This window comes from Juglans regia, chromosome 13 (genome assembly GCF_001411555.2).
Source record: "Juglans regia cultivar Chandler chromosome 13, Walnut 2.0, whole genome shotgun sequence".
Lineage (NCBI taxonomy): Eukaryota > Viridiplantae > Streptophyta > Magnoliopsida > Fagales > Juglandaceae > Juglans > Juglans regia.
In genome coordinates this window covers 5,254,915-5,269,964 of record NC_049913.1, presented here as the reverse complement: position 1 = coordinate 5,269,964, position 15,050 = coordinate 5,254,915, and the positions used below count along the sequence as shown (strand labels likewise).

Below are 15,050 nucleotides of genomic sequence, written 5' to 3'. Positions count from 1 at the left end.
TTTATATAATTTTTATATTTACTTATTTTTTTAAAATGAATATAAAAAGAGTATATCGTGCTTACATACTCTATGAGTGTATATATCATTTATCTAATCCATACATAATGTTCTCTCTCTTTTTTTCTTTAGGAAATTCAGGTGAAAAAAAATTCAGTACATGTGTTTTTTCATTCTCTAGTTTTAGACTGAACAACTTAGAATTCATTTAGATAGTAAGATAAAATGAGATGATGTAAGATAAAATAATTTTAGATGAATTAAATAAAGTATTGTTAGAATATTATTTTTTAATATATTATTACTTTGAAATTTGAAAAAATTGAATTGTTTATTATATTTTGTATAAAAATTTATAAAATTTATAATGATGAGATAAGATGAAGTAAAATGATTTCTGAATCCAAACAAACCCTAATTCTAGATCTCATAACCTTCCAAGTGGACACCTTTTGAGAGTGTAATTATTTATTTGTTCTCTTTTAGAAATGTCTTTGATTATATATTTCCAATGAGACCATTGTTAGAGACGGCCTACCTTAGATTAAGATCTTTATAATTTTTTAATCTTAAATATTTTTTTATAATTTAGAGAGATAGACATAATCTATGAAACTTATGATATTAAATGTTTCTTGTAGACAATATGTACATAATATGATATACAGTGAGATTCATATATTTCATTTGTATCTCTTTAAATTATAGAAAAAAAAATAAAAAATAAAAATCTGATGGACCTGAATATTTGAGGCGGCCGATCCAGTCCAGTCCAACAACAAGACTGCAAAGTCCATTTCAACGTGCGTATCTGACGCCGACTGTGGGTTTTTACAGGGGTTTTAGCATTTTAGGGTTCGATTCGAAGTGAGACTCAGAAAGAAAGAGAGATATGGCTACTTCCGTGGCTATTGGAAAGTCCTCACGACTGTTTGCGTTGTGCAGAGCATCGAAGAATTCTTCGTTTTCTTCGGCGACGAGAAGATTTTCAGTGCCACTGCGTCCTTCCAGTTTTGTCCCTCTTCGGACTCCAATCTCCCCTCCTCCTCATCCAAGGTTCTTACTCTTCTCCTGGATCTTCTTCTTCTATCTCTTCTCTGTGATCTGATGCTAGTGTTTAATCCTCTCTGAATTCGACTGGCTTTGAAAGGTTGGTCCGACGAGAGCTGAGCTCTATTCAACCCGTCCACTCCGCAATCGCTTCCGCCTGCCTGGTCTCGAAGCTCCCAAGCGAAGCCATCACCTCTACTGAAGGTATCTCGCTCCCTCTGTCTCTTTAAAAGCATTATGTTAATGTATATGCGTTTCGTATCTGGCAATTATCCTGTTGCTAGTGAGCTCTTCGACTGCTCTGCAACTTTTTTTGGTGGTGAGCATTGTCTACAATCCGGTAATGATAGAACTTGATTGATGTATCAGCACGCACTATAGGGTAGTGTTCAATGACAGTGCTTTAACCAAGTCATTCAGAAGACAATTATGATACTTAATAATATCAATCCTTCAAGATGATCAGTAATTTATGATAAACGTAATTAGTTGCAATAAGCATCTATCTTGCTAAGTAGCTCTACTTTGTCAATTAACTTTTGGGTGGCGGCGGCTAAATAATTATATGGAAATCAAGGGTCGTTGATGCAAATAGAGAGCGAGGCTCCCAGGCGGAAACTACTCCTTAAATCATGGGGGATGGGGACTTATTCAGTTGCTAGAATCTTTTTCAATTCTTATCTATTTATTTCAAACTTTTGTTGCTAATTTGTTAATTATTTCCTAATTTATTCTCGTAAGACTCGATTGCTATATTAGCAATCCCTTCCTAGTTTATTTCCTGATTTATAGTACATGTAATCCTTTAAATATGGCAATCATAGAAAAGAAAGGCAGTGGCCAAATTTTATGAGATGATATTGAATTTGAGAATAGAGAGATTTCATTAACAGAGAGACTCTGTTTGTATTTTTATTTCCTCTTGGACGTCAACGTGAGGTTGGCTCTCAAGGCTTGCACCATTTTTGGCATCAGAGAAAGGTTTCTTCCCTCAAGGAACTCAGTGTTTCATGCCTGTAACCCGCAGTGGTAATTCTTACAATATGTTGAATAACCAAAACCAAAACACTGATCTACCCCAGCTACAAGCACAGGTCACCCAACTCGCATATGTTCTGGAACAGATCAATCAAAGGTTGGATACAATGGAGGAACGTCGAACTCGAGATGAGTTTGGACCCCACAATAGGAGGGTGCATAGGCCTCCTCCGGAAGATAAAGTAGACGGCAGTGAAGGGAACGGAGAGGATGAAGAATACAGGGAGAGGAACAGGGTATTTGGTGATCATGAAGCTCGCTTTGGGTGGAATGGCCGTGAATTTTCTAGGGGATGAGGAGGAAGTGGCTTCGACTGTCACCCTCTTGATGAACTAGCCAAGGGAATAAAGGTAGATATCCCAAATTTTTTTGGGAAGATGAACGCCAATGCTTTTAAAGATTGGTTGATGACCATTGAGGTTTATTTTGATTGGTTCTCTGTGTCTGAGGATAGAAAAGTTCGTTATGTCCGGATGAAATTAAAAGGACATGCTCGAGCTTGGTGGGGTAGTGTGGAAGAACAACTACATCGTACTCAATGTGCGCTAGTGTCTAATTGGGAAGAAATGAAGGAGCGGCTGAAAGAGAAATACTTGCCTATTGACTACGAGCAAATCATGTTTGAAGAGATGCTGCAACTGAGGCAAGGAACATTGACTGTCGACCAGTGTACGGACTGTTTCCATGAATTGTCCGCTAGCAGCAAGGTGGTGGAAAGCGAGCAACAAACGCTAGCTCGTTACCGCACGGGCTTACGTAATGAGCTGCGAAAAGAAATGCTGATAGCGCGGCTCTTAAACGTTGATGAAGCTTATCAATTGGCTCTACGAGTTGAAAAGCAACTGGGATTCTTCAACGGGAGACGCATGTCATCTACGGATCCCCGGCAGGAACGCGCGCCAACACTACGATACCAAAAACCACCTCTGCCCACTGACCAAGGTAGACACGCCATGGTGGGTGACCAAAAAGGAAAGGCCAAACTTACGGGCGATGGACTACAATGCTACAAGTGCAAGGGGTTTGGACATTTTGCTGTAGTATGTTCTACGAAAGAAAAAAAATTGGCCTTTGTGTGTGGAAAAGAAATTAGAATGGTTGATGCAGTTGAGGGAGTTGAAGAAGAAGAATACGAAGAAAGTGACGGTGAAGATGTGGAACACTTGGAAGCAACCGATCTGCCCAGTTGTGTGATCCATCGAGTTTTGATTGGCACTAAGAAGAAGATCCAAGGTGGTGATTCTGATTGGAGGCGCACCAACATTTTACATACCCGTATGGAGCATGGTGGTCGTGCGTTAAATGTTATCATTGACAATGGGAGTGGAATAAATGTAATCTCTAATGATGCGGTGGAGCATTTGGGTTTGACAATTGAAAAACACCCCACTCCATATTGAGTAAGCTGGGTTAATGAAGATAACCCCATCTTGGTAAAGCATCATTGCCTAGCGAAGTTTGCATTGGGAAGAAACTATACGGATGAGGTGTGATGTGGTCCCTATGACCGTTTGTCACTTATTATTGGGTCGACCTTGGCTCTATGACAGAAAGGTGTTGTATGACGGGTATGCCAATTCTTACCCTTTTAAATTTAATGGCAAGAAATTCGTTTTAGACCCTTTGCATATTTCTGAGTTTGGAACACAACCAAAAAAAAAAAAAAAGAGGCAGTTCCAGTGCTAACCATTTGGCAGTTTACTCAAGCTCTAAAAGGAGCACAACTAGTACTGTTGGTGGTGAACCGAGAGGCTAAACAAGATGATGGTATTATCCCCAACGAATTTACGAAGATGCTAGAGAAGTTCCAGGAAATCATGCCCGATGAGATGCCGAAACAACTACCACCATTGCGAGGTGCAACATGCCATTGATCTAATCCCAGGTTCTTCTTTGCCGAACTTACCACATTACCGTATGAGTCCCACAGAAAATGAAGAACTGAATCGACAAATTCAGCAGTTGCTTGACAGTGGATTCACCCGAGAAAGTCTTAGCCCTTGTGCTATACCAGTTCTACTTACACCCAAGAAAGATAGTACTTGGAGGATGTGTGTTGATAGCTGAGCGATTAACAAAATAACGGTGAAGTACCGATTTCCTATTCCCCGGCTTGACGACATGCTAGATTTATTGAGTGGAGCATCCATCTTTACAAAAATTGATCTTCGTAGCGGGTATCATCAAATTCGAATCCGTCCCGGAGATGAGTGGAAGATGGCTTTCAAGACAAAACATGGCTTATTTGAGTGGTTGGTCATGCTTTTCGAACTAACCAACACACCAAGCACATTTATGCGTGTCATGACGCAAGCACTGAAACCTTTCTTGGGCAAGTTCGTAGTTGTCTATTTCGATGACATTTTGATTTTTAGCCATTGTTTGCAGGATCATTTAGACCATGTGCGGCAAGTCTTGGAAACACTAAAAAGAGAACAGCTCTATGTAAACCGAGGCAAGTGTTCTTTTATGAAGAAGCGGGTGTATTTCCTGGGGTTCATTATTTCAGACCAATGGGTAGAAGCCGATCCTGCCAAGGTTCAAGCAATTAAAAGTTGGCTTGCTCCTCGCAATTTTTTTTTAAGTGCGCAGCTTTCATGGACTGGCGACATTCTATTGGCATTTTATACGGAACTTCAGTACCATTATGGCCCCCATCACCGAGTGTTTGAAGTCAAAAAAATTTATGTGGACGGCATCTGCCAACATTCAATGAAATCAAAACAAAATGGGAGAAGCTCCCGTTTTGAAGCTCCCGGATTTTTCCAAAATATTTGAAGTTGCATGTGACGCATCGCATGTAGGGGTGGGAGGAGTACTCAGCCAAGAAGGACATCCTATCGCCTTCTATAGCAAGAAACTCAATGAGGCCGTCGGCTGTATTCGGCGTATGATATGGAATTTTATGTTTTGATTCAAACACTTAAACATTGGCATCCTTACTTGATTCATAGAGAATTCGTTCTCTATACTGACCAAGATTCATTAAAGCATTTAAATGCTCAAAGTAAGCTGAACGCACGACATGCTCAGTGGATGGATTTTCTACAGCAATTTGACTTCGTTATCAAGCATAAGTCTGGAATTGAAAATAAAGTAGCCGACGCCTTAAGCAGGCGGCCACATTTGCTGGTGATATTGTCGGTTAATACTTTGGAATTCGACAGTCTTAAGCAGCAATATTCTACAGATGCAAACTTTGGCGTTATCTGGCAACAGCTCACGGAAAACATGGACGTAGCTAAGAATGAGTTCTCAATCAAAGATGGCTTTTTGTTCCACGGCAATCGACTATGTATTCCGTGCGGCTCTTTCAGAGAATTGGTTATTTCAGAGCTTCATGGAGGGGGCTTAGCGGGGCATTTCAGTGTTGATAAAACATTTGTCATGGTCTCTGACAGGTTCTTCTGGCCTCTACTACGTCGCAACGTTCATAAAGTTGTGGCTCGTTGTCGGATTTGTCAAATAAACAAAGGCACCAAACAGCAAGCCGGTCTCTATACCCCCATTCCCATTCCAGATAGGCCTTGGCAACACATTAGTATGGATTTTGTGTTTGGACTACCCAAGACACTACGACAACATGATTCCATAATGGTGGTGGTGGATTGCTTTTCGAAGATGGCTTATTTCATTCCTTGTCACAAGACTTACAATGCTTCCAAAACAGCGGCACTATTTTTACAAAAAGTGATTCGACTGCATGGTGTTCCAGCTACCATAGTGTCTGACCGGGATGTTAAGTTCATGAGTTATTTTTGAAAGACTTTGTGGGCAAAAATGGGGACGAAGCTACTGTTTTCTAGTGCATTTCATCCTCAAACCGACGGCCAAACCGAAGTGACCAACCGGAGTTTGGGAAATTTATTAAGGTGTTTAGTAGCAGACCATGCAGCAAGTTGGGACTTCGTGTTACCGCAAGCTGAGTTTGCTTTCAATAACTCTGTTAATCACTCCACTGGTTGCACACCATTTGAAATGGTATATGGTTTTCAGCCCCACACTCCGCTGGACCTCCACTCTTTGACATTGCCTTCTAGACCCAGTGAAGCTGCATTGGATTTCTCTAGTTACATGAAGGACGTCCATGAAGAAGTCAAGCAGTGTCTGTCCCTCAGCACGGAAGCATACTCTACCTCTGCAAACACTAGGCGGAAGGACAGGCAATTTCAGGTTGGCGATATGGTTCTTATACGCTTAAAGCCTGAATGTTTTCCTCGTGGGAGTTTCAACAAGCTACATGCTCGGCGTGCAGGGCCTTTTAAGGTGGTTAAGAAGTTGGGTCCTAACGCCTACGTCATTGAGTTACCTGCTGATTATGAGATCAGCCTTGTTTTCAATATTGAAGATCTCACTCAATTTCATGGTCAGGAGGAACCAATGCCAGCAGCCTCGGATCTAATTACCCAACAAGATGCAGTTATTCGTGTTTCCAAAGAATACAACCCCAAGAGATGAAATTGCGTCGATACTCGATGACCAGTTTGTTACTACTCGTCGCGGAGGTTATTACAAATTTTTAGTACAATGGAAAAATCGTCCCTAGTCTGATTCCGTTTGGCTACAAGCTTCAGAACTCAATTGACTTCACCCAGATTTATTTGTTGCCAATGTTCTTCAAAACTTGTCGGAGTCAAGTTCTTCTGAGTGGCCGGCAATTGATGCAAATAGAGAGCACGGCTCCCAGGCGGAAACTACTCCTTAAATCGTGGGGGATGGGGACTTATTCAGTTGCTAGAATCTTTTTCAATTCTTATCGATTTATTTCAAACTTTTGTTGCTAATTTGTTAATTCTTTCCTAATTTATTCCCGTAAGACTCGGTTGCTATATTAGCAATCCCTTCCTAGTTTATTTCCTGATTTATAGAACATGTAATCCTTTAAATATGGCAATCATAGAAAAGAAAGGTAGTGGCCAAATTTTCTGAGATGATATTGAATTTGAGAATGGAGAGATTTCATTAACAGAGAGACTGTTTGTATTTTTATTTCCTCTTGGACGTCACCGTGAGGTTGGCTCTCAAGGCTTGCACCAGTCGTTCCTCATAATTTCAGCTGCCATAGCAATATAGCATCTGTAGGCAAGTTAGTGTTCATTGTTTTTACATCTCCATGTATCTCATTTAGAGATCCAAAGTCGAGCTTCTATGGATGTGAGGAAAATAAAAGAAAGTGCTAATATCTAATGAAACCTTAAGAAGGAAGCCAGTTCAATTTTCCTTTTCTGTTGTCCTTATACACTCCCAAGAGTCGGACAGCATTGGGTTTTAGAAAGCCCGATGAGGGAAGAAAAGTTCTCAAATAACACCTTGATCATCAAATCCTTCGGCATCAAATATCAAAATGAATATGGCACAATGCTACGTTTCAGTGATCTACAGATAGACCCTGGGGCCAATATGCTGAAGGAAGAACTGTATATGGCCCTCACGACAAATAGTAGATTGTTACATTAAGGACCTCCAAGGGTGGTGGCTTGATGGTTCTTGGGTTACTTCCAAGTGGTTTGACATGTACTAAGTTCTAGGTTCCAATCCGAATATGGATTCACTACCCAACTTGAGAGAGTGCCTGCGGCTTCCCGCCATCTAGCCCCCTCTTGTCCAGTTTCCAATGAGTAGGATGCTTCATCGTCTTTTTTCTTTTTCTTTGTTTAGGGGGCATAAAAAAATGTGGCTTGAATTATAATTTATTGCTGTGTAACATTGCTTGGAAAAGAGCAAAGATGAGAAGAGTGGAAACTAGGAACTAACAGATAAAATCTTTGCGTGGTAAAAAAGAAAAAAGGGGTATTCATTTCTTCCTTGTTCCCTCTCCCTCTCCCTCTCCCTTCTAATGGGAAATGGGATATGTAGCATTAAGTAAAGATTGAAATATTTGTATTTTTAGGTTCGTAAAAAAAGTATTGATTGTTGCCATTAGAAGCAAATTCGTAACATTTGTTTTCTTCCCTGTCTTGATGACAGGTAGATTTGTGAACTATCTCAGTCCCATCTAGTACTGAGTGGATGCCCAGATCAAAGTTTGTTCTGATATTTATCATTGCCTGATCAGTTCTTTTCCAGAGTTGGAGTTTCGGTCTTCCAGGCGTAACTGCCTAACATGCTTTTTAACGTTCTTTTACTGAATAGCAAACATGGAGCTGTTTCCTGAAATTCTCCCCACTTTGCTATATGATAAATCTGATGCAGCTTTCATGAGTGCATCTGTGTTTTTTCCTGTTGCTTTCAATTATAACGTCATTAAATCATTTGAGGGAATAAATGACTGAGTTAGATAAATCCATTTTGTAAAACGATGTCTCTCTTGCAAGTGTAGTTTTGGGAAAGGAATTATTAAGTCGTATTTTGGTTTTTTCAAGAAACTAAAGTTGGAAATTGTTCTTTGTGGAAGACGCCAAGATTCTGTTCACTCTCTCTCTCTCGCTTTCTGCAGCACTGTTCATATAATCATAGGTGTACAATTAGATAGGTCTCAGCCCGTCTCCAACTGTATAGATTGGATAGGTCTCAGCCCAATTTCAACTGGATTGCTGGCTATGGGCCTGGTCACCACAATTTTATCCCACCAAAAAAAAAAAAAATTGCATTTGGTTTGATGGGAAATCAATCTCTTCTCTCTCTCTCTCTCTCTCTCATATGCCTCTACCCTATTATCCTTGAGCGTGCTAGCTTGATCAGATCTCTAATCTCGTCAAAGTCAAATAAAATGGTAAGTTTTTACCAATAAGGAAAAGTCATATAATCATGTGCGTATTTAAAAGTATTTATTTGATAAATTTATACATAAGGGAAGTCAGAACGATTGCAACTTTCCAAGGGTTTGCATCATAGACAAATTTGACCAAGTATGATAACAAGAATATTACATCTTTTTAGAATGCATCTCAAACATAGTGGCGCCTCACTGTTATCTTCTTTTGTTGACAAACATCTCTACATCAATTCAACATAGCAAGCCATCCATATATTTTCCCTCTTAGAAAATATATATATATATATATCTTTTTCCCCCATTATTATTATTATTATTATTATTATTTTATATAGCATTGTAGAAAATATTATTTTTATTATTATTGATGTTATTGAAATGTATATCTTATGTTATCAATTCGATTTTTATGATAAATAGTGTTTTTATTATAATATAAATAAAATAAAAAAAACAAGTGTTGGTATGAGTTTGAACTCGTTTCGTTTCAGCATTCTACTCATATTCCTTTTGCAATAAATTATATGGCTCAAACTACTTTGGTTTATAAAGATCTGTATGGAATATGACTTCAAGGGACATACTTTTTCAACAGTTGTATCATTAAAATTCACGCAACTGAGAAACCATTTCTTGGTTGATAAACTAATTTTCTAGTCTACTCTAAAATAGGTTTTTAAAACTCGACTGCCAAATTGGAGAATTTCTTCTCTCTCTCTCTCTCTCTCAAATAAATATATACTTCTTGAATTATTCCAAATACTTGACTAAGACGGTACATGGAGATCCATTCACATAAGCAAGCTACCAATAATTATTTCTTAAAAAATAAGTCGTCCACCAAAAGCATGAAATTGATTGCACAGTATCAATATAATATCCCACACAGAGTCCGGTTTGGATTCACAACTCATCTTAACTCATCTTATTACTATTTATCAATTATAACTTATAAATTTTACTATTATTCATAATTCATCTCAACTCATCTTCGAATTCAAATGAGATTTAAAACATATTCATACAGACAACATTTTTTTGATGTGTTATGTTAGTTGTATTGTGTCATTCGACATGTTCCCACGACAAGACTCATGATTCGTGCCAACTTTGCAGACCTTCTACGCCTAACCCAATCCTTTTGATTGATCCAGAACTAGCTCGTGGTTATTGCTATTTGTATCAGTCGTTTTCTCTTTGTCCTCTTGATCATGTTTGTTGAATGAATGAGTAATTCACACATATCTATTACACTTCGCAGTTAAGGAATATTGGATCTCACGAAAAGAAAATAGAAGAAAAATATTGTACTTCTCCATATAAAGTTCTCTGAATTAAGACACCAACATGATCAGTATTTCCATAACTCGTTTCCAATAATTATATTCACTGCATCACACAAACTTTTGTATTATATCATAATTATAAAAGTTGTAAGGCCCAATTCCTCACAAATATTAAATTAATAATTTTGTTATACATCAGTCACTATTCATCCTCATACTCTATACTTGATAGTTTTTTTTTTTTTATAGGACTTGGGATGTATGATAGTGAATAGTAACTGATAAAAAAATTATTATTGAATTAATAGCAATGTTATTAAGACCAAAAGTAGTAAACCATAGATCCCTCCTTTGGCCCCCGAATTATTTGCGGTGGTTAGTGTCTTTTTATGATCAGCCTTTATGTTATTGAAAATAGTATTTATCTTGTTCAAGCAAGGAGGGTACGTAAGAAAAACATACATCTATCATTTAATATTATATTATACTTTATGTCTTTCCCACTTTTCAAATATTTTAATTACAACTTTACTTGCAATTGCTTCTGTCTCTGATTTATTCCAAATTGCAGTTTTAAAGATAATTGTTAAAAAAATACAAATTAATACAGAATTCAACTAGAAAATTTTAAAAATCACTTTTTAATAATAAATTTTTTTTTTCAATAAACAATACTCAAACACATTACAATTAGAAAAATGATAGAGTAACTACTACTTAACAATTTGTTTACAACTATATATTAAAATAGTATATTTTTTGAAATTTTAGTTTGACTTTCATTTTGATTTGATGGATTTAAATATTAAAAAAATATAATATTATTAAGAATAATAAATGGATGGTAATTCCGTCGTATGGTATTACTTCTCTTAAAATTATGGCTAACATTGGGAAAAAAAAATGTTTGGAGGCGGTTGGAGCATCCGAATCTTTTTAAAGCACACCTCGTATTTTCCGTGGGAAAACCAGCAAAAAATATAAAAATTTAACTGTTTAAAATTTGAATAATTATTTTATGAGGTGGCAGGCTGGCAGCCGACAATGCAGCCGACATTGAGAGAGAGAGAGGATTGGTAAACATGCGCCATGCTACGATCCGCAGCAAGTAGTGGTTGAACGACTTATTTAATAATTTAGAGAGAAAAAAAAAAAAACAAGAAGAACTGTACCTCCAACGGATAGAGAAGGACTCGGTCCACCTCGATCCACGCTCACTTCATATAACGCGTTATTTATTTTACTTATTTTTTCACTAATCTTCAAAGGATAATGATATATTACCCTTTCTTTATTATTATTTTATTATTTAATTTTTTTCCCTTATTTTGTTAAATTTGAATTAAAAATCTCATAACATACATTCTTATATAATTTAAAAAAAAAAATTTAATCAACTAATATAATTATATAATTTGATTAAAGATAAATTAAATTTTATAAAAATTGATATTCTTTTATTCTTTTGAGTCAATTTTTATAACTTGAATTTATTTTTTAATTAAATTACATGATTAGTTTATTGATTGAATTTATTTTCTTTTCAATTATGGTCATATTCTGAGAAATTTATAATCTATATTCAAATAGTAAAAAAAAACAAAAATAGTTGAATAATAAAATAATAATAAATGAGATATAAGGAGATCATTATTCATCTTCAAAAGTCACAAGCAGCGCTACTGTTTTTCTCATTTCCCGATCAATATTCAAACCACAAAAATTAAAAACAGACAAAATGTCAATGCTCCATTTGAATTTGAGTTGGACAAAATTTGGAAGAAAAATCGACACTACCCATCAATCTTTAAATTTAATTTTTAAAAATTAAAAGATAATCTAAAAATAATAAAAATGCCATATCTAACGTAATAGATTAAAAATAAGACGGGAGCGTGGTTTGTATCGTTATTTCAGTTTGAAATATTTTTCAAAAGTAGTTGCATTTTTTCCCAATCTCTGAAAAGGAAATATTAGGATATTGTTTTGCAATCATAAATATTTTTAGATACTTTGAAAAAGATGGGAAAAATAAACACGTGGCAACAGTAGTGCCCACTTATTAACGTTGTTGCTGTTATATTTGTTAACGTTGTTGGAACCTTCGCCAGAAGAAGGGAGAGTGATTACTTGTTCCAGACACAAACACGGTGTTTTGACCACTAAATGCAGTTGACTCTCCTCCACCACAATCCTTCTCTTCTCTTCTCTTCACTTCAGGAAACACCCAGGCAGATTTTTCATAAATATATATTCAATAATTTTATAAAGTTTTTTTCAGGAGAATCAAATCTTAGATCTTATTAGATTTTGAATTTTTTTTTAGACTGCTTTTAGTATTGTAATTATCTTGTCAGCACTTCCAAAATACATAGATTTAGGTTTTGCTTAAATATTAAATTAAGTTAAATTGAGATGATAAAATATTATTATAATATTATTTTTTAATATTATTATTATTTTAAAATTTAAAAAAATTTAAATTATTTATTATATTTTATATTAAAATTTAAAAAAATTATAATGATGAGTTGAGATTGATTTAAAAATCGAACAAAGCCCATCCTTAATCATTAAAAAAAATAAATTCACTAATAATTATTTTTTAATCATTAAAAAAATTATAAATATATATATATATATATATGAGTGATGACATTTGATAGAGATATTTGAAAATGAATAATGCTAGATACGAGCCTCAAATAGATAAATCTCATACAAACTTTTTGTAAAACAATAAATTCCATTAATAAAAAATAATTTTTTTTACATTAAAAAAGAGGCTGAACCAGGACTACATTAGTCAAGCCACCTTCCAGTCTCTTTAACCTCTAACTCTCTGAACACAGCAGTAGTAATTTTTCTTTTTTCTAAAAAAAATGTTCAACAAAAATGATGGTGAATTTTATAAAAGGATAATGATAGACTTAATATTCTTTTACTATCATTTTACTACTCTATATTATATTTGAAATTTGAAATTTTTTTATTATTTTATTTTAAGTAGTTTTTTAACATCCTTAATCATTAAGAAAAAAATTAAAAAAAAATATACAATTTTATTAATAGTCACTCCTTAACTATTAAGTAAAAAAAATTTAAAAATAAAAACATAGTAAATAAGTATGATAATGATAAAGTTACTACCTTTTTAGTATCCATTTACTATTTTTTTTTTATTTGTATTTGTATTTGTATTTTTTTATTTTATTTAATGATTAAGAAAATAGCTATTAATAAAATTGTATGTTTTTTTAATTTTTTCTTAACGATTAAAAATGTTAACAAAATATTTAAAATAAAATAATAAAAAAATATAAAATATAAAATTTCAATATAATATTAATAATAAATAAGTAGTAAAAAAATAATAATCTTATTACTATCCAAATAAATAATAACAAGTAATAAGTCTATTATTATTTTTTATAAAATTAAAGCAGCAGACAAATTCAGAATCTCGTTTGCATGTTACTCTCGAGCCTCGAATGGGGGGAACGCATAAATGTGCTTGCAGAGAAACAAACACTGTCAGTATTACAGTGACAAGAGCCATTCATACTTCAGTGAATCAGATTTTAAATTTTTTGTTCCATACTTTGACCAATTTTAATTATTTTTTACACTAACAGTATTTCACATATTAACCTCATTTTAATATGTTTAAATTTTGTGCATTCATTTTAAAAATGATGGATAAATCTGAAATTTATATATTTTTTCAATAATAAATCTTATTTTTTTAAAAAAAGTGCACTAAATTTATATACTCTTGGATTTGTTTAGATAGATAAATGATCTTATTTTATCTCATCTCATTATTAAAAAAATTTTAAATTATCACATAAAATATAATAAATAACTCAACTTTTTCAAATCTTAAAATAATAATAATATTAAAAAATAATATTATAATAATATTTTATTTAATTCATAAAAAACTATCTCATCTCATCTCACTATTTAATATTATTTTATATATTTTATCGTATATGATAATTTGGCCAAGCTAGATGGAGCAGAGAACAGGAAACTAAGAAAATTTATTTATTGCAATTGAAGGCCTATTTAAGGTGAATGAAAAGACAGGTGTGCGTAAGGGTGTAATCGGTCCGGTTTGGGGCAAAATCTATAATCGAACCGGTATGTACCAGTTTTACATTTTTCAAAACCGATTACGCACCGGTTATCCTTATAAACCTGTACTTCCGATTTTATCGTTTTTCAGTTCGGTCCGATATGGTTTTCCGATTTTTTTAAAATGAAATTTAGACGGTTTATCATTAAAAATCTGTTTATAAGTAAACAAAAAAACTAGTTTAATTGTTGAGCCTTCATAGTTTATTTAAATCCTTAACCCCAATTGATAAACATTAAACAGGACATATGTTATTCAAGTAGAAAAACTACAAAACCCTATCAATGTAATTTCACAAACCCAATCACAAAACCCAATTTCACAAACTCAATCACAAAACCCAATCAAAGTAAATTTCAGATTAAAAAAACCCTAATATCACAAATATTGTCTATCATAATTTCAAAGTAATTTCACAATCCTAATCACAATAAATACACAATCACAACAAATCTTAAATGTCGGATTCAAAAACTCTAATATCACAAAACCCAATCACAAAAGGCCTAGTAATTGGGTTTTGTGATTGGGTTTGTGAAATTACATTGATAGGGTTTTGTAGTTTTTCTACTTGAATAACATATGTCCTGTTTAATGTTTATCAATTGGGGTTAAGGATTTGAATAAACTATGAAGGCTCAACAATTAAACTAGTTTTTTTGTTTACTTATAAACAGATTTTTAATGATAAACCGTCTAAATTTCATTTTAAAAAAATCGAAAAACCATATCGGACCGAACTGAAAAACGATAAAATCGGAAGTACAGGTTTATAAAAACTCAATCACAAAACCCAATCAAAGTAAATTTCAGATTAAAA

At 34.1% G+C, this 15,050-nt stretch overlaps 1 protein-coding gene across 1 annotated transcript; it reads left to right on the top strand.

Annotated features, from left to right (window-relative positions):
* Positions 1-778: 778 nt before the first annotated feature.
* On the top strand, positions 779-8,468 carry LOC109011182. Its single transcript, XM_018992274.2, has 3 exons — positions 779-1,056; positions 1,151-1,254; positions 8,056-8,468. The coding sequence occupies exons 1-3, from the start codon at positions 893-895 to the stop codon at positions 8,085-8,087; spliced, it is 300 nt and encodes a 99-aa protein (XP_018847819.1). The 5' UTR covers positions 779-892; the 3' UTR covers positions 8,088-8,468.
* The last annotated feature ends 6,582 nt before the right edge of the window (positions 8,469-15,050 follow it).